At 41.1% G+C, this 23,295-nt stretch overlaps 3 protein-coding genes across 3 annotated transcripts; all 3 read left to right on the top strand.

The window, feature by feature from the left end:
• Window positions 1-14,077, top strand: mmp16b (matrix metallopeptidase 16b (membrane-inserted)). Its single transcript, XM_077614768.1, has 10 exons — window positions 1-683; window positions 2,185-2,333; window positions 3,501-3,617; window positions 7,989-8,293; window positions 8,390-8,551; window positions 9,353-9,570; window positions 9,771-9,909; window positions 10,750-10,900; window positions 12,604-12,719; window positions 13,634-14,077. Exons 1-10 carry the CDS (start codon window positions 420-422, stop codon window positions 13,999-14,001), a joined length of 1,989 nt encoding a protein of 662 aa, XP_077470894.1. The 5' UTR covers window positions 1-419; the 3' UTR covers window positions 14,002-14,077.
• Window positions 14,078-18,597: 4,520 nt separating this feature from the next.
• On the top strand, window positions 18,598-20,589 carry LOC144085818 (uncharacterized). The gene is made up of 5 exons (XM_077615473.1): window positions 18,598-18,723; window positions 18,810-18,906; window positions 19,793-19,912; window positions 20,352-20,430; window positions 20,501-20,589. The coding sequence occupies exons 1-5, from the start codon at window positions 18,626-18,628 to the stop codon at window positions 20,587-20,589; spliced, it is 483 nt and encodes a 160-aa protein (XP_077471599.1). The 5' UTR covers window positions 18,598-18,625.
• A 1,071-nt stretch (window positions 20,590-21,660) lies between these two features.
• Window positions 21,661-23,285, top strand: LOC144085274 (uncharacterized). The gene is made up of 5 exons (XM_077614353.1): window positions 21,661-21,891; window positions 21,955-22,051; window positions 22,135-22,254; window positions 23,025-23,103; window positions 23,175-23,285. The coding sequence occupies exons 1-5, from the start codon at window positions 21,791-21,793 to the stop codon at window positions 23,261-23,263; spliced, it is 486 nt and encodes a 161-aa protein (XP_077470479.1). The 5' UTR covers window positions 21,661-21,790; the 3' UTR covers window positions 23,264-23,285.
• Window positions 23,286-23,295: the final 10 nt, after the last annotated feature.

Genomic DNA, 23,295 nt, shown 5'->3' on the forward strand with positions numbered 1-23,295 from the left:
CTGCTGCTATCATACGGGGAGTTAGTTGGCAACGGTTGTGAATTCTTAGCGATTTGAGTCTTGAATCGATAGCATCAAGGGGAAGATAGTTGACTTTTGACAAGATAATCGCCTAATTCACCGCCCCCTGTGCGCAAGGTGCATGTTCTGTCATGCAGGAAATCAAAGCGCAGGCGTGAAAGGCGACGAGAGGAGGAGGAAGAGGAGGAGGAGAGGAGAGGAGGAGGAGGAGGAGGCCCATCTTGCGCAGACTGCCCGCCCGCATCCTCAGTGATGCCGCCGTTGCTTCTCTCCAAATGGAGCCCGTGATGTAAATACGAGGATGGCGAGGGCAGCGAACGCAACACGCCGCCTCGTGTGTGCTTGACATCGGATCCTTGTCCCCTTGACGTCGAGGCGCCTCGCGGACGCGGCGCTCCATGCCTTCATGCATTCGGCTTGACGCCAAAAAACCTCAAAGCGAGACGACGAAGGCTTCGCCCTTAACGCCAGGACGACGACAACAACAACAACAAACAATAGAGAAGAGAGAATCGGGATTAAAGCGGGTCATTATGACCTTAGTCGCCTCTAGTGCAAAGAAAGCATGGGGTTGCGTTCAGGTGGCCTCGTTGTGCTTGCATCTCTTGCTTTGGATTGCGTGTGCCGTGTCCGGAGAGGAGCGCCAGCACTTCAGCGTCGAGGTAGGCGTACATCCATATTATAATCCTATATATAAACGGACATTTCCTTCTCCTAGTCTTCGTATTATCTGCGAAAAAAAGAATAAATCCGAAACACCGCACGGCCACTCAAGGGCTCATTTATGGACGTTGTAACCCAGATATGGAGGCGATCTTTGTTTGGGCCTGCCATGCATTAGTAATTGATGGGGAAAAGTGATAGGCCTCCGCATCATGTTGATGGAGCGGATTAGCCAGTCACACATGCCAGTTGCATAATGAGATTTTTCGTTTTTTGGATGATGATTATCACCACCGATTTGAGATATTTAATCCTCGCCGATGCTTAAAAACGCCAGCGGCAACCTCGATCGATTTTACGCCTGGCCGACGCGAGCCGTGGTAGAAACACGGCTAAATGTGGGCAAAGGAATCATAAACAAGGCAAGGGAAGTGAGTGATAATACAGCAAGTAGGTAGCGTAAGGCGAAGCATTCTGATTGGCCGCCTCCGCGACAAGGCAGCTGGTTGCTGTGTGAATGGAGGCGAGGGCGAGGGCGGATGATGGAGCGGACACCTGGCGTCAGGGACATCAACAAGATGGATGTGTCGTGTTATATTCGCGAAAAGTGAACGGGACGCCACCTCACTTTTGAGCTCACAAGTCCATTTTGACACTTTTTTTTAACATTTGTTCTCAATCTGGGAGCTGCCATTGACAGTCTATTTGTGTTTCTATCTATGGATCTCGCCATTTTTGGAGAAAAATAATAATGCGAGGGCCATGTTGTTCACTAGACAATTGCAATGAGGTTAAAAAAGATGAATTGATTGGCTGCAATTGACGGGCAAGAACGTCCAATCTATTTTTGTCTATCGTCAAAAGTCTTGTTATTTTTGGTGTACACAAAAAGCACCATTTCAACAAAAACTCAGTTTGTGACCCTTGAAATATTGTCACAGATTCCAAATAAATATTATTTTGTAGCTTAAAGGCATAGGCCTGAAGTTCTTATGTTATTAGGCAAACTCACTGAAATATGGCTACAGTAAAAGCCAAATAAAAACAGCACCATTTATATGTAACTTTACTTTTTAAACTATTTTTAGTGATAATTTCCGCCTTGAAAATCTGGTCATAAAATTCAACCATTTTCTCCCATTTTAATTGTTTTTTTCCCTCAGTGGGGAAAAAGGTATAAACACCCTTGAGTTAAATAAATCATAATTTCTTGCCATAAACAGCAGAAAAGCAGGTTTGATGTTTATGTATCGTGATTTAAATTGAATGCCACACAAAATACGTACTTAATAGAAATACATTAGTCTTTTGATATGCCTATAGCTGTAATATTTAATAAATATACACTTTTTGATCATTGTATTTGTGTACGGGTAGTAAAAATGGGGGTTGTCCTACTTGGGGGTTTTTCATTGTCTGGTTTATGTTAAGCGTGATATTCGAGGGATTACTGTACTGTCCTTTTGATCCAGTTCCAATCTAAAACGGGCCTCTTTTCAGGGATGGCTCCAGAGGTACGGCTACCTGGCCCGCAAGGACGCCAAAATGCCCGTCCTGCGCTCGGCCCAAAGCATGCACTCGGCCATCGCTGCCATGCAGCGGGCTTACGGGCTCAATGTCACCGGGACGCTGGATGAGAGAACCAAGGGGTGAGTGTGTATGCCCACATCAAAACGCAAACGCGGGATGTTTCGGAACCCAACTCGGACACGTTGTCCTCACGTTTGGAACACGTGACCCTTTTTTTCTGAATTTGCATGATGATTCAGTGATATCACGCTGAGGTGAGAATGGAAGATATTTATTGCGTCGTCCTGGCGACTCGTTAAGAGTTTGGCGTGCGTCCAAATGCGCCATCAATGTCTCAGAATACAGACATACCACCTCTACTTACGAATGCCTCTAGGTACGAAAGTTTCAGGTTGCAATTTTTTTTATATGCAAATGAGTGATTGGATATACGAAAAAGATCCAAGTTACGAAATCCTCCAAAAAAGTAAATGCATTTCCTTATCCGTTATTTTATTTTGAATTCCCTTTATTAAGCGATTAAAAACTACAAATGCAACATGGCACATATTTTCAGACACACACAGCGCACACATAAAAGTCTAAAATGTACTACAAAATGGACGTTTTTTTGCCCTGGTAGACATGCTTTTGTCGCCATCTGGTGGACAAACACTGGTATTACATCCATATTGACAATTAATACTCGACATCCACCCCCATCCAAACTGTGACAACCCACTGTTTTAAACTACCAGCTAGCAAGCTAGTATGTCCTCATTCTTTTTAATGATGAAAATGTCATAACTATATGCTGCATTTTAAAAGAAAGGGACCTTGAAATTTGGAAACTGACTCTAAAAAACTACTTACAGCCGCAGAGGGAGATATTTCAGCGGCGCAGGCATTAAATTAAATTTAATAAGTTAGACACAAAGAGTCAAAAATGTTCAACTGTGGGAGTCAAAGAGCCACACTTCATGTCAGAAACAGGATAAAAAAATTGAATCTGCCCAATTATTTCTTTTTAAAAAAAATGTTTTAAATGGGGCCTGATGAATTGGAGTGTGTTTTAAGAGAGGATAGAAATAAGAGAAACATGAAATGAGGAAAAGAGCCACAGTATACACAAAATATGATGAGAAGCAATTTTGGCCGGGAGCCGCATGCGGCTCGAGAGCCACGTTTTCGCCAAAGCTGCACTTAGTGACACAAACTTTACAGAAAAAAAATGAATGAAATGAGCTCAATTTCTCACAGCGGGGGTCCTAAAATGACGTACTTTCCCCTTTTTTTTCCATTTTCAGGTGGATGCGGAGACCCCGCTGCGGCGTTCCAGACACGCTGAAAAGCGCTTCGAGGTCACGGAGGCGGAGATACGCCTTGACAGGACAGAAGTGGCAGCGTACTCACATCACCTACAGGTGAGACCAAGGGAGGCAGTTGCCTTGGCGACCATTCAGGCTCAGATGCAATTCACCGTGACGGAAGGAAGGAAAAGGGAGGGGGAGGAGTCACGTCTGTTCCAGTCATCGCTTTTTACCACCACTTGTGATTGCAGGCTCTTTGTTGCCATGGTGACCACTTCAAAAAGTCTCGTATGGGGAAATATGGGGGGGGGGGAGGGGCTTATGGTTGTTGTCACTCTATTTTACAGACTATAAGTCACTTATTTTTCATAGTTTGCAACTTTTTCAACATAGTTTTTTCTCTCTCTGATCATTAAAAGCTAGTAGTTATTCCATAAATGGGAAATGCTACACTAAAAGATGCTTATACTATAACCTGTTGCTGGACATTGAATTATTTTTAATTTTGTCATGTTTTGTGGGGTTATGTGTCTGTTTTTTTTTCCCTTGTCTTTTCTGGTTCTCCTCTTCGTATGTGACACACCCAAGTGTTCACAATTGCCTCGTTAACCATCCCCCGTCCGTGGAGTTCAACCCCGTGTGCGTTGGCTTGGAAGGCTTTTCTGTCTTGGTTATGTTTGTCTTCTGCGTCTCCCCTGTTTTCGTCCTTAAATGTGTATTTTTGCTATTTTTTTGCCCACTTGGTATTATTTATAGGTAAATTCATTCATTGATTTTCTGAAAACCCTTTATAGTAGGGTTGCAGGGGGTGCTGGAGCCTATCCCAGTTGACTTTAGAGTGTATAGCTTTTTTTAATTTTGTCATGTTTTGTTGGGGTTTTGAGTCTGGGTGGTTTTTCCTTGTCTTTTCTGGTTCTCCTTTTTGTATGTGACACACCAAGGTGTTCACAATTGCCTCGTTAACCATCCCCCGTCCGTGGAGTTCAACCCCGTGTGCGTCGGCTTGGAAGGCTTTTCTGTCTTGCTTATGTTTGCCTTACATGGGGGTGTTTCTCCCCTGTTTTGGTCCTCAAATTTGTATTTTTGCTAATTTTTTGCCCACTTTGTATTATTTGTAGTTAAATTCATTCATTGATTTTCTGAACCCCTTTATACTAGGGTCCCGGGGGGTGCTGGAGCCTATCCCAGCTGACTTACGAGTGTGTAGCTATTTTTAATTTTGTCATGTTTTGTTGCGGTTTTGTGTCTGGGTGTTTTTTTTCCTTGTATTTTCTGGTTCTCCTTTTCGTATGTGACACACCAAGGTGTTCACAATTGCCTCGTTAACCATCCCCCGTCCGTGGAGTTCAACCCCGTGTGTGTCAGCTTGGAAGGCGTTTCTGTCTTGCTTATGTTTGCCTTACGTGGGGGTGCGTCGACCCCTGTTTTCGTCCTTAAATTTGTATTTTTGCTAATTTTTTGCCCACTTTGTATTATTTGTAGTTAAATTCATTCATTGATTTTCTGAACCCCTTTATACTAGGGTCCCGGGGGGTGCTGGAGCCTATCCCAGCTGACTTTAGAGTGTGTAGCTATTTTTAATTTTGTCATGTTTTGAGTCTGGGTGGTTTTTCCTTGTATTTTCTGGTTCTCCTTTTCGTATGTGACACACCAAGGTGTTCACAATTGCCTCGTTAACCATCCCCCGTCCGTGGAGTTCAACCCCGTGTGTGTCAGCTTGGAAGGCGTTTCTGTCTTGCTTATGTTTGCCTTACGTGGGGGTGCGTCGACCCCTGTTTTCGTCCTTAAATTTGTATTTTTGCTAATTTTTTGCCCACTTTGTATTATTTGTAGTTAAATTCATTCATTGATTTTCTGAACCCCTTTATACTAGGGTCCCGGGGGGTGCTGGAGCCTATCCCAGCTGACTTTAGAGTGTGTAGCTATTTTTAATTTTGTCATGTTTTGAGTCTGGGTGGTTTTTCCTTGTATTTTCTGGTTCTCCTTTTCGTATGTGACACACCAAGGTGTTCACAATTGCCTCGTTAACCATCCCCCGTCCGTGGAGTTCAACCCCGTGTGCGTCGGCTTGGAAGGCTTTTCTGTCTTGGTCATGTTTGCCTTATGTGGGGGTGTTTCTCCCCTGTTTTGGTCCTCAAATTTGTATTTTTGCTAATTTTTTTGCCCACTTGGAATTATTTATAGTTAAATTCATTCATTGATTTTCTGAACCCCTTTATACTAGGGTCGCAGGGGGTGCTGGAGCCTATCCCAGCTGACTTAAGAGTGCGTAGCTATTTTTAATTTTGTCATGTTTTGTTGGGGTTTTGTGTCTGGGTGTTTTTTTCCTTGTATTTTCTGGTTGTCCTTTTTGTATGTGACACACCAAGGTATTCATAATTGCCTCGTTAACCATCCCCCGTCCGTGGAGTTCAACCCCGTGTGCACGGCTTGGAATGCTTTTCTGCCTTGCTTATGTTTGCCTTACGTGGGTGTGTGTCTCTTTTATTATTTGTAGTTAACTACACTAATGTCCAGTCCTTGTACTTGAGTACTTGTCATCATTAGATTAGATTAGATCATTTTATTCATACCGTATTTATCATATTTTTTTTTCTTTATTCATTTATATGTCATACTCATTCATTACGTCATATTTTTAACACACGATAACTCCTCTCCTCTGGCCTTTTCATACCTGGCGACAATTTCCCGACTGCCAAATCCTTCATTTCAGTGGCAAAAATATTCCCACTCCCAATTTTTATCTCTCCGCCCGCCCGATGAAGCATGGGCGTCCTCCATTTTTTTTTTTTTAATGACTTCTGAGGAGGGCTGATAAACGAACGGCGAGGCGGAAACGGCCAGGTTTGGGCCGGCGTGGGCGATAATGGCGTGGATTTATTCAAATCCTCCCCCTTCGCTTAATCTGAATTGATGAGAAGACTCTCCAAATAGAATGTCAATCAGCGCGTGTTATTGGCCAAGAAAAGATTGGCAATTGCGCTCCTCCGCCTGCGAGGCGCTGATAAAGACGGCCGTAGAAAAGTTGGCCCAACGGAAGTTGGATCCACTTATTTTCTGGCTGGCTAAGAAAAAGGCGACACGGCGTTTGCTGACCTGCGGGGGGAGCTGCCTTCGATTGTCGCCGAGTTTGCTTTGCACGCTGCAAATTTGCTACTTTTGAATACGATTGCTTTTCTTGAATCCAGTCGACTACTTTTCTGCAGCTTAAAAATGAGTCATGTGGAAGAATATTACATTTGCTTTTTGGAGAGTACTACTTTTTGTGGAGGAATATTCTATTTGCTTTTTGGAAAGTAGTATTACTTTTTGTTAATGAATATATTAGATGCGTTTTGGAAAGTACTACTTTTTGTGGATGGATACTTCATTTGCCTTTATGAAAGTACTACTTTTTGGGGATGAATATTCCATTTGCTTTTTGTTAATGAATATATTATATGCGTTTTGGAAAATACTACTTTTTGTGGATGGATACTTCATTTGCCTTTATGAAAGTACTACTTTTGGGGGATGAATATTTCATTTGCGTTTTGGAAATTAAGTACTTTTTGTGGATAAATATACTATTTGCCTTTTGGAAAGTACTACTTTTTGTGGATGAATATTCCATTTGCTTTTTGGAAAGTAGTATTACTTTTTGTTAATGAATATATTAGATGCGTTTTGGAAAGTACTACTTTTTGTGGATGGATACTTCATTTGCCTTTATGAAAGTACTACTTTTTGGGGATGAATATTCCATTTGCTTTTTGTTAATGAATATATTATATGCGTTTTGGAAAATACTACTTTTTGTGGATGGATACTTCATTTGCCTTTATGAAAGTACTACTTTTTGGGGATGAATATTTCATTTGCGTTTTGGAAATTAAGTACTTTTTGTGGATAAATACGTATACTATTTGCCTTTTGGAAAGTACTACTTTTGTGGACAAAAATGTTCATTTGCTTTTACGAAAGTACTATTTGTGGATGAATATATTTTCTTTTTGGAAAGTACTACTTTTTGGGTACAAATATTCCATTTGCGTTTTGGAAAGTACTATGTTTCGTGGATGAATATATTTTCTTTTTGGAAAGTACTACTTTTTGTGGATGAATATTTTATTTGCGTTTTGCAAATTAAGTACTTTTTGTGGATAAATATACTATTTGCTTTTTGGAAAGTACTACTTTAGTAGACAAATATTTCATTTGCTTTTACGCATGTACTACATTTTGTGGCTGAATATTCCATTTGCTTTTTGAAAAGCACTATTTTGGTCATTTTTGACTATTAAAAACACAGTCGTCCATAGTTAGCTGTAGCGTAATCTTTTTTATGTTTTAACTGCAAAAATGATTTTGTATATATTACAATATCCGAATAAATTAGGATTATTTTTTTAGCCTCAAATAATAGTGATTCATGGCCGTCAATTGCCATTTTTGGCTATTCTATATCGTAATGCCAATTTTTTTTGGTTCTTCCCTCCGCAGCATCAAAAACGTCACGCCAAAAGTGGGCGCCCGCGAGACCCACGACGCCATCCGGCGAGCGTTCGACGTGTGGCAGGGCGTGACGCCGCTGCGCTTCGAGGCCGTCCCCTACAGCGCCCTGGAGACGGGCCGCCGCGACGTGGACATCACCATCATCTTCGCCTCGGGTTTCCACGGCGACAGCTCGCCTTTCGACGGGGAGGGCGGCTTCCTGGCCCACGCCTACTTCCCCGGGCCGGGCATCGGCGGCGACACCCACTTTGACTCGGACGAGCCGTGGACGCTGGGGAACCCCAATCACGACGGTGAGACAAAGTTTCCGCGCGTATTCAAAATGGCGTGAATCCTCAACTGAAGCGTTTATCCGAATTGACATCCGATCCTCCATTTTGTCCCGGCAGGGAACGACCTTTTCTTGGTGGCCGTTCACGAACTGGGCCACGCCCTCGGCCTGGAGCACTCCAACGATCCCACCGCCATCATGGCTCCTTTCTACCAGTACATGGACACGGAGAACTTTAAACTACCTCACGACGACCTGCAGGGCATCCAGAAGATATACGGTAACCGTGCGCCTGTTCTATTAAAAGATTCAAATTGAACAGTCTAAATCAGGGGTGTCAGACTCGGGTTGGTTCGCGGGCCGCGTTAACGTAAACTCCATTTCACATGGGCCGGACCATTTTAGATATAATATTTAGATTTTTTTAAAATAAGTGGATTAGAAGAACTGGATTAAAAGCCCTGAATATTCAGTTTTTTATAGATCTAAAACAGTGTTTATTTAAGCTTTTTTTAAAATATATTTTTAGATTTCAAAAAATGATTTTTGAACTAAAAACACCAAAAAAATGATTAAAAAATGACAATGATTGATTTAAAAGGGGGAAAATCAGGAAATTGAATCTACATCTATACTCTTCATTTGAATTTGATCCTAAAACAGAAAGTCGGCACTCATCATTGACTTTCCCGTTCCACACAAAATGATGCGGCGGGCCAGATTAGGCCCCCGGGCCGCCACTTTAACACGTGTATTACAGGGTTAAAATTGAAACATGAATTCATAGATTATACTATAACAAGATGCACATCGTAATATTATGAGATTAAAGTCTTTTTTTTTTTGCTCATTGTAACCTGTAATCCTTATAAAGCCTGATTTATGGGTGTGTGTGTGTGTATGTTAAGATTCTCTCGCTACATTTGTCCAAACCGTGCAACGTAGAGAGTTGATTTTTTTTATGTTGGCCAGAAACGGCTGTCGGATCCTAATAGACGAATGATGCCGGATCTTAAAAAAGTTTGGGAAACACTGGGATAGGACAAATAAATGAAATTCCTGTGGATTTATTTCCACGTAGGTCCACCCGACAGAGCACCGCAGCCCACCAGGCCTCCGCCCACCGCCCCGCCTCCTCGCTTCCACCTTCCCTCGGACCCCCGCAAGCACGACCGGCACGCCAGGCCCCACCGGCCTCCGCAGGGAGCCAAGCCGTCCAATCCCAACGCCAAGCCTAACATCTGCGACGGAGGTTTCAACACGCTGGCCATCCTACGCCAGGAACTCTTTGTCTTCAAGGTAAAATTGGGCACAGCGCTAAAGAACGTAGCAACGTTAGCCATCGGGTCGTTTTCTCGCGCCCCGAAATGGCGAGGGATTACTGTATGTATTTTTTTAAATACACCTGAGGTATAAATTGACTTTGAGTTCTAGTTCTATGCATCAAATCCATTTCAATCTGCCATTTAATGACCACGTTTATCATTTATGATTGACAGGATCAATGGTTTTGGAGGGTGCGGGACAACTCGGTGGTCCCCGGGTACCCCATGCAGATCAACTACTTCTGGAAAGGCTTGCCTTCCAAAATTGACGCCGTCTACGAAAACAGCGAGGGGAAATTTGTATTTTTCAAAGGTACGCAACAAACACACAGGCTTTTTACGCTCTAATTACCGTACAGTAATACCTTAGCATATGAGTGTCCCAAAAAACGAGACATTTGAGATACGAGGATAATTCCAAGCACATTTTTGCCCTGAGATAAGAGACAAATTTGACATACGAGCTTACGAGGTAGTCCTTTTCAAGTTGCACAGTGATATTTCTGACGAGAGGGAGGGGCTTCTTTTAATAGGGATACATTGCTTGCTGACGCGCTATATTGAAAAGGCAAAGGGGTGAAAGGGGTATGCATCGCGTGGACATATCATGCTTAAAGCATGACAGTATTAGCTATTAGTTGACGTTTTCATCTGCTAGCAGTGATCGAGACGATCCGGATTAGAGCCGAGATGGGTTTTACAAAAAACACACTTTAAAAAATCCAGTACAAAAGTTGTTATACGGGTTATTCAATTTGAAATGATAAAAAAAAACGTATGAAATATGTGAAAAATGTCTTAGTTGCCAGGTAAGATTGTTATTTTCTATTGGAAAAATTGATTTGAGACACGAGTGAATTCACATCTGGAGTCCCATAAAGCATCAAGCTCAATATCTCAAGGTATTACTGTATATGAAAATATCATCGCGCTCATGATTCATAGCGGTGTAAAAATAAATGCATAAAAACATGTCTCGATAACGGAACATAACACTGGCGAGTCTGACACGGTCGCACGTCCTTGAGGCAGATGAACGGGACATCTGTCACTCTCTTAGAACAGAATGCATCTTTATTCCATCTTTATTCCGTCTGTAATCTCAAGTCTTACTTTGGCAAAGAATAGCTGACCCGGGTCTGCTTGTCGTCAGGTAACCGCTTCTGGGTGTTCAAGGACACAACCCTCCAGCCGTCCTACCCTCAGGACATCTCGCTCTTCGGCAGCGGCATGCCCACGCAGAGCATCGAGACGGCCGTGTGGTGGGAAGGCGAGGCCAAGACCTACTTCTTCAAAGGAGACAGGTCAGTCCGCGTAAGGCCGGGGACGTCCACCTATCGCAAGGGTGTCAAACTCGGGTTGGTTCGTGGGCCGCTTTAACGTCAACTTGATTTCATGTGGGCCGGACCATTTTAGATATATTTAGATTTTTTTTATATAAATGGATTAAAAGAACTGGATTAAAAGCCCTGAATATTCAGTTTTTTATAGATCTAAAACAATGTTTATTTTAGCTTTTTTTAAATATATTTTTAGATTTTACAAAATGATTTTTGAACTAAAAACACAGAAAAAATGGATTAAAAAATGACAATGATGGATTTAAAAGGGGGAAAATCAGGAAATTTAATATAAATCTATATTCTTCCTTTTAATTTGATCCTAAAACAGAAAGTCGGCACTCATCATTGACTTTCCCGGGCCGCACAAAATGATGCGGCAGGCCAGATTTGGCCCCCGGGCCGCCACTTTGACACATGTGCTCTAGACCAAGGGTGTCAGACTCGGGTTGGTTCGCAGGCCGCTTTAACGATTTCACGTCTTGATTTTTTGTCTTGTTGTGCCCTGTGATTGGCTGGCAAAAAATTCAGGGTGTGTCCCCGTTCCTGCTGACCCTAGTCGGATAGGCTCCGGCACCCCCTGCGACCCTTAAGCGGTATGGAAATTAAATGACGTCATAAACGCAGCTCATCTGGAAGCGGTTTCTACCTGTAAAAAAAAAAAAATTCATTTTCGGAACCACTTTTCCTCACAAGGGTCGCGGAGGGTGCCGGAGCCTAGCCCAGCTAACTTCGGGCACCAGGCGGGGGGACACCCTGGATTCTTTTCCAGCCAATCGCAGGGCAGAAAGAGCAAAACAACCAATCTTTAGTGGCAAATTTAAGAATTTTGGGGATGTTGGAGGTAACTGGAGTACCCAGAGAAAACCCACGCAAGCCCGAGAAAAACACCCACGTCATCGGAGTTAGCTGCTTTCTTGTTGACGAAGTTTTGACCAAAAGTCGAGTCTCGCGGTTCATCAAGATGGCGGCGTGTGTTTGCGCGGGTGTCGCCGTGAATCATTTCCAGCGCGGGTCAAAAGAGGGGAAGAGCTCACTGACAAATTGCTTCATGGCCACCACGACCGCCTGATTTTCATTTGAATCTCCTTTGTGATGTGAAATGACAAGCATTTTCCGCTTATCTCTTGTTTCTTGATCACATGCGCAGATAGGAAATTAGTCGCCTTTAGAACGGTCCAAGAGAAAATGGCAAAATGGAGCTAGCGTGCTAATTCGTTTTGCTTGGCCAAAATTGCTTCTTGACATGTGGCGACGCTGTCACGATATGAAATGTGCTATATGAGGGAGAAAATGTGGGAAATAATCAATCATGGAGCAGAGTTTGTGCTCTTGTTGTCCTTTTATTTATTTTTTAGAAACATCACAACATTTTGACTCAAATGTAGTCACTAAATCCATACTTGTCAACCAATTGCTTCCCTTGTTCATGATTGCATTTCTCCTTATTAAGCAATTTAAAAAAAACGTACTAATGCAACATGGCACATATTTGTTCACAAAGGCGCACTTAAAAGTCTAAAAAATTCTCCAAATCCAATCAGTATGCACTAAATTCAAAATTCTGTAGTATAATATATTCCAGTAAAATATACCAGTATTTGAATTTTTTGCAAGATGCATTATCATGTTAAGTGTGCGGTTTGCATGTGTGTGTGGTTTTTCAGATACTGGCGCTACAATGAGGACATGAGGATCATGGATCCAGGCTATCCCAAGCATATCACCATCTGGAAGGGGATCCCCGATTCTCCGCAGGGGGCTTTTGTGGACAAAGCCAACGGTACGTCAATCCCGTCAGACACTTTGGATCCTTTTTTTCGTTCATTCATCCGCACTTTGAAGCCAGAATTCCCATTTGCGACTTTAGTCTCAGAATTCTGATTGAAAAGTCAGAATAAAAAATTGGATTTAAAAGTCAGCATTTTGAGGTCAATGTTTGACTTAAAAGTCAAAATTCTGACCTAAAAGTGGGATTCTATTTTTATATCAGAAATATGAGAATAACGTAAGAATTCGGAATTCTCAGAAGAAAAGTCCAAATTCTGAGAATCAAGTTGGAATTCTGAGAGTAAAAGTCACAATTCCTTCAAAGTCCACAAATTCTGAGACAAAATTTGACTTTTAAATCAAAATTCTGACTTTGGAAGTCCAAATTTTTAGAACAAAGTCCGAAATCTGACTTGAACCTTCGAATTTGGAAAACAAAACCCGGATTCTGAATTCTCAGAACAAAGTCCAAATTCTGAGAATCAAGTTATAATTCTGAGAATCAAGTTAAAATTCTGAGAAATTCACAATTCCTTCAAAAATCCAAATTTCTGAGACGTAATTCGACTTTTAAATCAATATTCTGACGTTGGAAGTCTGAATTTTTAGAACAAAGTCCGAAATCTGAGAATAAAGTCGGAATTCTGAGAATAAAGTCACAATTTCTCCAAAGTCCAAATTCGGAGACGAAATTCGACTTCTCTGTATTAAATCAATATTTTGACTTGAACCTTCAAATTTGGAAAACAAAACCCATATTCTGAATCCTCAGAATAAAGCCAGAATTGAGATTTTGACCCAAAAAAATCTAACACCAATACACTCATTATTGCTCCTAAGCCACTCCCCTTTGAATCACAAATATATATTTTTTAAATGATTAAAAAACAGGCCATTGAATGAAGTATCCCGTCAATTGCGTTCCAGGTTTCACGTACTTCTACAAAGGCAAAGAATACTGGAAGTTCAACAACCAGCTGCTACGCGTGGAGCCGGGCTACCCGCGTTCCATCCTTCGCGACTTCATGGGCTGCGACGGCCTCCCGCCGGACCCCGACTGGGACTGGAACCCGCCGGCGGCCGAGGAGCGCCACTACGACGGCGGCGGCGGCGACGCCGACGTGGTCATCAAATTGGACAGCGCGGGCGGCACGGAGAAGGCGGTGGCCATCGCCATCCCTTGCGTCCTGGCGCTATGCATGATGGTCCTGCTCTACACCGTGTTCCAATTCCGCAGGAAGAGCACGCAACGCCACATACTGTACTGCAAGCGCTCCATGCAGGAGTGGGTTTGAGGATGGCCCGACGGCGCCTGGCCGGCGGTCGGTCCGAAAGGGGAAAAAAAAATCATAATAAAAAGATGGAATAATGGCCGCCTTTTGCCGTGCAAACGGAGACTGAAAGGGGGGGGGGGGAGGAGCCATATCTCTTCAGTCCTGTGTATTTATCCACTTGGACTCTTTTCTCCAATAAACTTGAGCGAGTGCGACTCAAACTCGAAGAGTGTCGGGCCAAGTCCAGGCTCCGAACAGGAAGGAAAAAAAAAAGGCACGGAGGGAAAAGTGCTATGAGGCAAACGCTGATTCCGAACGCTTTGCATTGCAGAAGAAGAAAAGCCCAAATGCAAATGAGTCACGGCGCCATGTGGGAAAATGCGGTTCAATTTGAGTCCTCCCGAGGCGCGTTTTTATAATACAGTGGTACCTCGAGATACGAGCTTAATGCGTTCCGGGGACTGAGCTCGTATGTTGATTTATTGGTCATTCAAATGAACGTTTCCCATAGAATTAATTCGTTCCAACTCTCTGAAAAAAAAACACCAAAACAGGATATTGCATTGGAAAAACATTTTTATTTGTTCTAATTCGTCATCTATTCACAAAGTAACACACAACTAGTGGCTTAAGAGTACTAAAATGTGTTTAATAGTACTAAAATTAGACGGATTTCGCGGAGGGGAGATTTTTTGCACGGCAACACGCTTGTAACATAACATAAGCACATTTAAATGAACTTGGATTACGATGCAGACACTCAAAAATAAGTTTAATCGAACATTACTCTAAACTTAATTCTAATTTTGTTTTAAATTTTGATACCTTTCTTGGCTCTATTGGCCCCGCCTCCACCCTGACTTTCAGATGCAACCTATCGACGGTTGTTTGCTTTTGTCTTCCCTTCAAAATATTACGAAAATAATGCACACAAATGTCCTCACAATAGGATAACGCACGACCACTTGCCAACGAGAAGTAGTTTATACTCCTCTCGTATTAGCGATCAAGCTCCGCCATTCGCACTGACTAACGGGAAAAAAACATGCAAAAAAATTGCAAGGCTCCGCCCAGTGCTCGTAGAGACATTACACGAGGGAGTTGCAATGACGTTCTTATGAGCAGCCTGAGTATGCTCGTATATCAAATTTAGTCTTGTATCTCAAGATAAATATTTGCCCGAAACTTTACTCGTATCTCAAATTGCTCGTATGTCGAGGTTACCACTGTATTTCATTGTGTCCCCCATAAAAGACTCCAAAAACTCCACTTGAAAAGGTCAGAACCAAATGTCTTGTCAAAAAGTACATGTAAAAACCACAATAGAGTTTGATTTATTTCATCATAATAACACAGAATTCATATTTCTCATATTTTTCATTCCCATCCGGAGATGTTAATGAACTCAAATGAATTGGCTGTGATAGCAAAACAAAAAATATTCCCTTTTTTAGAGATTTCTTGATGAGAGAAGACGATTGTTTGTAAACGTTTGGAACATTTGAAGTTAAACGAGGTCGATTCTTGGCATTTGATTGGTTCAAATTTTGTTTCTTCCATCGACTTGTGCATTCCGTTCATCTTAAACGGCTTTATTAATCCTTCTTTAATTAGTTTTCTCGTTTTGGGGATCAAAAAGACAGAAGAATCTTTGCGTTTCCAAATTTCAACAAAAAATGAGATTAATAAGCAACCACGTTAAATTTACTAATATTAGATGAGGAATATGACGTATATTGCGTAATTACTGCTGCTTGAATTAATGACTATAGTAACTCTAACAAATTTTAGACATATTTCCAATCCAATATTTATTCGTTAGACAGTGTCTAATCAAAGTGTAATTTAATTATATTGAAGGTGATCTGAGCGTTTGTTTTTTTGACAGATATGTATCATTAAACTCAACTGTGTAGTTGCACTATGATGTATTTTTTAAGAATTTATGCTTCTTTACTTGAAACTACGGAAGCTTATTGCATTCACCTTAAAAATTAAAAAAAGCCCTGGCCGTTTTTCAAAATAATTTATTTTGGGGTTGTTTTTTGAATTAATTATTGTTTTAAAACTGTTTTTCAAATTATTTTTCTGTGGTTATTTTTTTAATTATTATTTTCTCCTCGATTTTTGACTTAATTTTTTTTTTGAATTTTTTTTTCCTCGTTTTTTGATTTTTTTTTTGAATTTTTTTCTTCGTTCATCAAATAAATTAATTTTTGGGTTTGTTTATTGAATTAATTTTTTTCCTCTTCGTTTTTCAAATTTTTTAATTTGTTTTTTGAATTATTTTTTTCCTCTTCGTTTTTTAAATTAATTAATTTTGGGGTTTGTTTATTAAATTAATAGTCTTTCCTCTTCATTTTTCAAATTAATTAATTTTTGGGTTTGTTTTTCTAAATTAATTATTTTTCCTCAGCCTGGCTGCCTCGGAAAAAAAAAAAAAATTCAAAAAAAACAACTCCAGAAAATCAATTAATTTGAAAAACAGACCTTTCAAAAAATAATTAATCCAAAAAACAACCCCAAAAATAAATTAATTTGAAAAACAGACCTTTCAAAAAATAATTAATCCAAAAAACAACCCCAAAAATAAATTTATTTGAAAAACAACCATGGCTTTATTTTTATTTTTACATTGAACGCAATAATCTTCCGTATGAAACAGCCTCAGCTTCTCTGCATTTTAATTTTTCCAGCCAATGTCATTTTGCTGACATTTTTGAAACCTGGGTAAATGCTAATTTGGCTATAATGGCTGTTTTGTTGTGCGTTATGAAATATGGATTATACCATAAGGCTACACCAGACTGTATTAGTAGCGTGTTTATCGTGAGGGGAGGGGTCAAATCTGGTATTTTTTTTCTCCCGAACTTCCCATCAAGGCGTTTTTGAAAGTTTTTGAGTTGATTTTTGGGGTCTTCTGCCTTTCTTTCGTCCGTCTAACTTTTGTGCTGCTAAGCGTTAGGGCTAAGACGGGAGCTAGCCGCCGCAATTGACCAACTTTCCACCTTTTTATGTATTCTTATTCTTATTCTTTTGTATTACCGACGTGTTCGAGGCCTGCTCTAATAGAACTGAACTTATATTATTGCGTATATATGTACATAATGTGAAGGATGCTGTCTGTTTTGGAAGATTTTTTTCTTTTCTTTTCAATTCATCTACTACTTCATGGATAACGACATGCTGTGTGTTATAAATAAAAACAAGCGCATAAGAAATGAGTTTTTTGCGTCGTAATGCGTGTTTGTTTAATCCAGGGGTAGGGAACCTATGGCTCGGGAGCCACATGTGGCTCTTTTGATGGGTGCATCTGGCTCTTTGCTAACCTGTGAGCTAAAATATGGGAATCGCTGTTGACAGAACTGAGACATTAGATTTAGAACTGCTTTAATCTTCATTTTTTTTTGCTTTAATCTTCATTTTTTTTGCAGTAGACTCTTCGAGAATGCACCCTCTCATTGATTAGCAACAGCATAAGAATCTTTAAAAAAATATTCAGTTTTTTCCACTTTAAAAGTGGTGAAATTACCCCAAAAAAATTGAAAAGGCACTCGTTTACATGTATGTATTTTGACTTTTAAATTCGTAGTATGGCTCACAAGGAATAACATTTGGAAATATGAATTGTTTGTGGCCCTTTTTGTCAAAAAGGTTCCCGACCCCTGGTTTAATCGATAGGCGGTTTTTTTAACGTTATCGTTCGTGACAATTTATTTTAGCAAAGAAATTAGCTTTATGAGGACGTTATTACGCTTCAGGGCCTCGAAAAATAAATAAAATCTAAAGGATGGGCCAACTTGAAATATTGCCAGGTTTATTTTTTACATTTATGATCAGAATCGGGGGGGGGGAAAGGGGGATTAAATGTATTTTAATTGTGTCATTGAGAGTTGGCCAATCCATCTTGATGGGGAGGGTTGGCAGGGATTGTTAATTTAGTAATGGATCAATAAATTGACTGTCAATTCATTATTAGTTCATATATATAGATATTGAAATCTTTTTAAATCATGTTTTTATAAAGGTAAAAACATTTGAATGGCAAGGACTTTGAAAAAACACAAAGTTGGTCCAAAACAAAACAAAAAAATAAAATAAAATATTCAGTGCTGAGTGTTAGTAGCAAGAGTGGCTTCTGGTTTTTATGAACTTTAAAAAAAACATTAAAAAATAATAATAAAATAAGCCGCCTCGAGGTTCACTCGCCCGACTTCGTTGCGGGCAGACGCGGGCTCGATTCCCGCCGACGGCGGTATGATTGAGAGTGCGGATAGTCGTTTGTCTCTCTGTCCACCCTACGACTGACTGGCGACCAATCTTTGTTGCAGTCTTCCTTTCGCCCGAAGGCAGCCGGGTTAGTCTCCGGCAACCCCCGCACTCGTCACAAGACCGTTTGGACCCCCCCAAGCGCTTAACGTGGACTATTTCAATTTCCCGTCACAAATATGACAGGCACGAGATTGGTCGGAGGTCATTCACTCAACGGCGTAACCGATTTGAAGTCCAATCGTTTGTCAGGGCCGCTTTTAAGGTCAGAGCGTGACCTCCGACGGGAGGCCTTTTAAGGCACCGGCGTTCTGCGCTTCCTCAAACCTGGTCCGTCCATCTCGGAATCCCACCAGAAGAATCCGGAGCGCCCGCCATGAAGACCCTCATCTTCCTCGCCGTACTCATCGCCGTCGGGGGTGCCGTACCCGTTCCTGGGCCTTACCGCTACCACGCTATCTGCAAAACCCTATGGTAAGGCCAGTTGATATTTCCATACATCCTGTATGTATATAAATATATCTCAAATATATTTTTATATATTATGTGGGCTCTTTTAGGGTCATTTCGTCACCCTGCATGGAGGTCAGCACACGATTGGTGCAGCAGATTCAAGCCTTCAATCCCATATTTGGCTGCGAAAAGTGTCACTACACGGTAACGTTATTCGGGAAACGTTATTTCTTTGATCAGCCTAATATTTAATGGATCTGAAAATTCTGACTGTTATGAGGGAACGTTGAAATGTTGTAATGGTTTCTACACTATATATAAAAAGGCATTTATATACATATATATATATATATAGGACTTATACTTGTAGGTCAATGAATCATGTTTGTTTAGTTTTTTATTCAATATTCTAGATCACAGGTGTCAAAATGGTGGCCCGGGGGCCTAATCTGGCCGGCCGCATCATTTTGTGTGGCCCGGGAAAGTAAATCATCAGTGGTGACTTTCTGTTTTAGGATCAAATTAAAATTATAGATATAGATGTATATTAAATTTCTTGATTTTCTCCCTTTTAAATCAATCGTTGACATTTTTGATTTTTAATCCATATTATAAAATATCTCCTCCGTGGCCGTTATAGGTGTAATACCCATGTTTGTCCGCCAGATGGCGGAAAACGCCGGGTCTACCAGGGCCGAAAGCTGTCCACTTTGTAGTACATTTTAGACTTTGACGTGTGTGTGTGTGAAAATGTGTGCCAGGTTGCATTTGTAGTATTTAATCGGTTAATAAGGGGAATTCAAAATAAAATAACGGATAAGGAAATGCATTTACTTTTTGGGAGCTTTTGTAACTTGGATCTTTTTCGGATCTTGACTCACTCATTTGCATATAAAAAAAATTGTAACCTGAAACTTTCGTGCCTAGAGGCATTCGTAAGTAGAGGTATGACTGTATTCTGAGCAATTTTGAATGATTCAACTTTTTATCTGAAAGTATTAGAACGACTCTTCCTTTTTTGGGCGTCCAAAACAAGCTTTTGATAATAATTGCAGCTTTAAAATGAGAACTGACAAGGTTGTCATTCCAGCTAGTGAAGGGCGCGCCAACGGACGTCACCGCCAACCACACGTCCGCCGACGGCCTGGCGATGGAGAACGTCACCCTCGTCTTCACCCCCACCGTCGTGACCGGAGGATGCCGCGTGTCCGTAAGTTGAAATCAAATCTTATCTCATTTCCTGAACCGCTTCATCCTCATTAGGCTCGCAGGGGGTGCTGGAGCCTATCCCACCTGTAATGCAAACAACCAATCACTCATAGCTAGGGGCAATTTACAGTGTCCACTCAGGCTAGCATGCATGTTTTTGCGATTCGGGAGGAAAGCGGAGTACCCGGAGGAAACCCACGCAGGCCCGGGGACGACACGCAAACTCCACACAGGTGGACCGACCTGGACTTGAACCCAGGACCCCAGAGCTGTGAGGCCAAGGCGCTAACCACTCGTCCACCGGGCCGCCCTTGACCAAATCTTTCTTAGAAATAGCAATGAGTTAACAGTTTTTAACAAATAAAGGGCAAAAATAGTTCCAAGTTGCCCCCCCCCCCCCCCCCCAAAAAAACCCTAAACCTGTTCATGTTCTATCCAAGGCCCAGTCCAAATCTCTGGGATTCACCGGGCTTCTGGACAACGGCCTCAACTACTGCAACCTCTACGATCTGCTCTCAGGTCAGCCCACACTTAAGCGATGGTTAAATCATCCTATGCTAATTGTGTTTTAATTTTTAATGGATTTTAGCGAGCGGCCTAGCAGGCGGACCAGGTTTCGCGGAAATAACCAATGAGTGGGCTTGCCTGGGCTACGGACTGGCCACTTGCAAAGACTGAACGAAAAACACAACGTGAACTACTGCTGAATTGTCATGTGCCTTTCCAGTAATAAAAAAAAAATACCATTTTAGCATTATCTGGTTCATTCATTCTTTCAGGCATTTTGCTGTTTTCGACTGTCATGTGAAAAGAATTAAATAGATAAATAAGATGTCTCAATGAGATAGTTTACATGTGAGTTGTATTTTTTAATAGAATTTTCCTATAAGAAATGCATTACTAAGTATTGTTGAAAAAAAAGGGCATGCAAATGTATCCCCACAATTTGAATAAAGGAAATGCACATTACAATCATATAATAATTGCAATTAATGAACAGAAAAAGTCATAAACCCCTTTAATGTATTTATTTACAAATCAATTGTGCAGTACCAAAAAAATTGTACATCAATAAACATATACAGTGAATAAAATGAGTGAATAACTTAGTTAAGTTTGTCAATAAAGTTTTTTTTCTGAAGCTGGACATTTCTTTGTTTTAATAGTGTAATCATAAGTATAGAAATATTACAAAACATGCTGTAGGCTCCAGCACCCCTGCGAACCTTGTGAGGATGAGCGTCTGGAAAATAAATGAATGAACTGTCTACAACAGTAAAGTCTTGATATTATATATACCATTGTTGTACTGAGGCCACGCCCCCACGCTGAAAGAAGTGGTAAATGGTATGAAACTAAAAAAACAAAGATTTTAAAAGGAAAAAAATGCAATATGAATGATACTAAAAAAAGTTGATAGTGAGATGAAAAATATTTTGAAACTAAAAATATATGATCTGAATGTGACATTTTTTGGGGTTAAAAAAATCTAAATCTAATTTTTCTCATCTCATCTCATTTTCTGATCCGCTTTATCCTCACTAGGGTCGCGGAGGGTGCTGAAATCTATCCCAGCTGACCTTGAATTGGTGGCCAGCCAATCGCAATAAATCAATTTTTGTTTGTTTTAAAATCATGTTTGCATTGAATACTTTTGTCCCAGATTGGTCTCCATAGCAATCAGGGTGTCTTTTAGGATGGAAGTTGACCCGCCTTAACGCCATCATGTAGCAAGCATGACCAGCACAAGGTCACTTCCTGCCGCTTAACTATGCTCAATTGATTGTCAGGGGGTGATTGAGCCAAGCGCGTGACTCGGCCCGTTTAAAAGGACGCGCGAGGAGCCGTCTTGGCGCAAAAACCTCCAGCGGCAGCCACCATGAAGACCCTGCTTCTCCTGGCCGGACTGGTTATCTTGGGGGCCACTGTGCCCACCCCCGTCCCCGGGCCCACCTACCACGCCTTCTGCAGAACTCTCTGGTAAGCCAACTTGACAAACGAGAGCGAAACCCGCATTTCCCTTTTTTTTTTTGGTGCCTTCAGGCTCTTCGCTTCAACCTGCGAGGACGTCAGCACACGATTGGTCCAGCAAATCCAAGCGTTTAACCCGTTGTTTGGCTGTGAAAAGTGTCACTACACGGTAAAAAAAAATTGGGGTATCTTGAAATGATTTAAATACAGGAAATTAAATCAGACTTTTTAAACTTAAAAATGTTTTTCCAGCTGGTGTCCGGCACCCCGCTGTGCATCAATGCTAACCACACGTCAATGGACGGCTTGACGAGGGAGAACCTCACGTTCGCCTTCAGCGGCACCGTCATGGCGGCCGGTTGTCGCGTTACCGTAAGTCAACGCATTTAATTGGGAAACGGGAAATATTATTTTTTTTTTAAAAAATATTCATTCCCTTTTTTATTCCAACTGAAAAAAAGTAAATATTTGAGATATTCTTATTTACAAAGAGTGACCCGTTGGATGAGTGTTTAGCATGTCGGCCTCACTGGGGTCCTGGGTTTGATCCCAAGCCTGTGTGCAGTTTGCATGTCGTCCATTGGATGGCGTGGTTTTTCTCTGGGTACTCCCGGTTTCCTCCCACATTCCAAAAACTTGCATACTAGGCAAATTTTATGCTAATTTGCCCCTAATTGTGGGTTATTAGCTATCTGTCTCATTGTGCCCTGCGATTGGCTGGATCATGGTGTGCCTTACCTCGCACCTGAAGTCACCTGGGATAGGCTCCAGCACCCCCCGTGACCTTTATGAGGATAAACGCTTCAGAAAATGAATGAATTAATTATTTAATACACAAAAACAACTTTGCATATCAGTATTCACTTGAATCTGAGGACTGAACATAAATTTTACACATGTAATTTACTTTTATGCTTTAATAATCCATTTTTTTATGTTTAAATGTTATTAAATAATTTTCCCTTTATTTCCATTCAAGTAAAAAAGAAAATATTCACTGATGTAAATGTAAATGGGAAAAAATAATCATTTTTTTCCACTTTAATGGCAGAATTAGTGCTATTCTTGGCGCTATTTAAGTTCTCCAAATGGAATTAGAATCCCCTTCGGACCCCCCAATCCTAAATATTTTTCTTACCCAGGCTCAGTCCAGCTCGCTGGGCTTCACCAGCCTTCTGGACGACGGCCTCAACTACTGCAACCTCTACGATCTGCTCTCAGGTCAGCCCACACTTAAGCGATTGTTAAATCATTCTATGCTAATTGCGTTTTAATTTTTAATGTGCTTTTAGCTAGCGGCCTAGCCGGCGGACTAGGCTTCATGGAAATGACCAACGAGTGGGCTTGCCTGGGCTACGGACTGGCCACTTGCAAAGTTTGAAAATAAAGTGGAAACATCAACAGTTTTCCCGT

The sequence above is a fragment of the Stigmatopora argus genome, chromosome 12 (genome assembly GCF_051989625.1).
Source record: "Stigmatopora argus isolate UIUO_Sarg chromosome 12, RoL_Sarg_1.0, whole genome shotgun sequence".
Taxonomy (NCBI): Eukaryota; Metazoa; Chordata; class Actinopteri; order Syngnathiformes; family Syngnathidae; genus Stigmatopora; species Stigmatopora argus.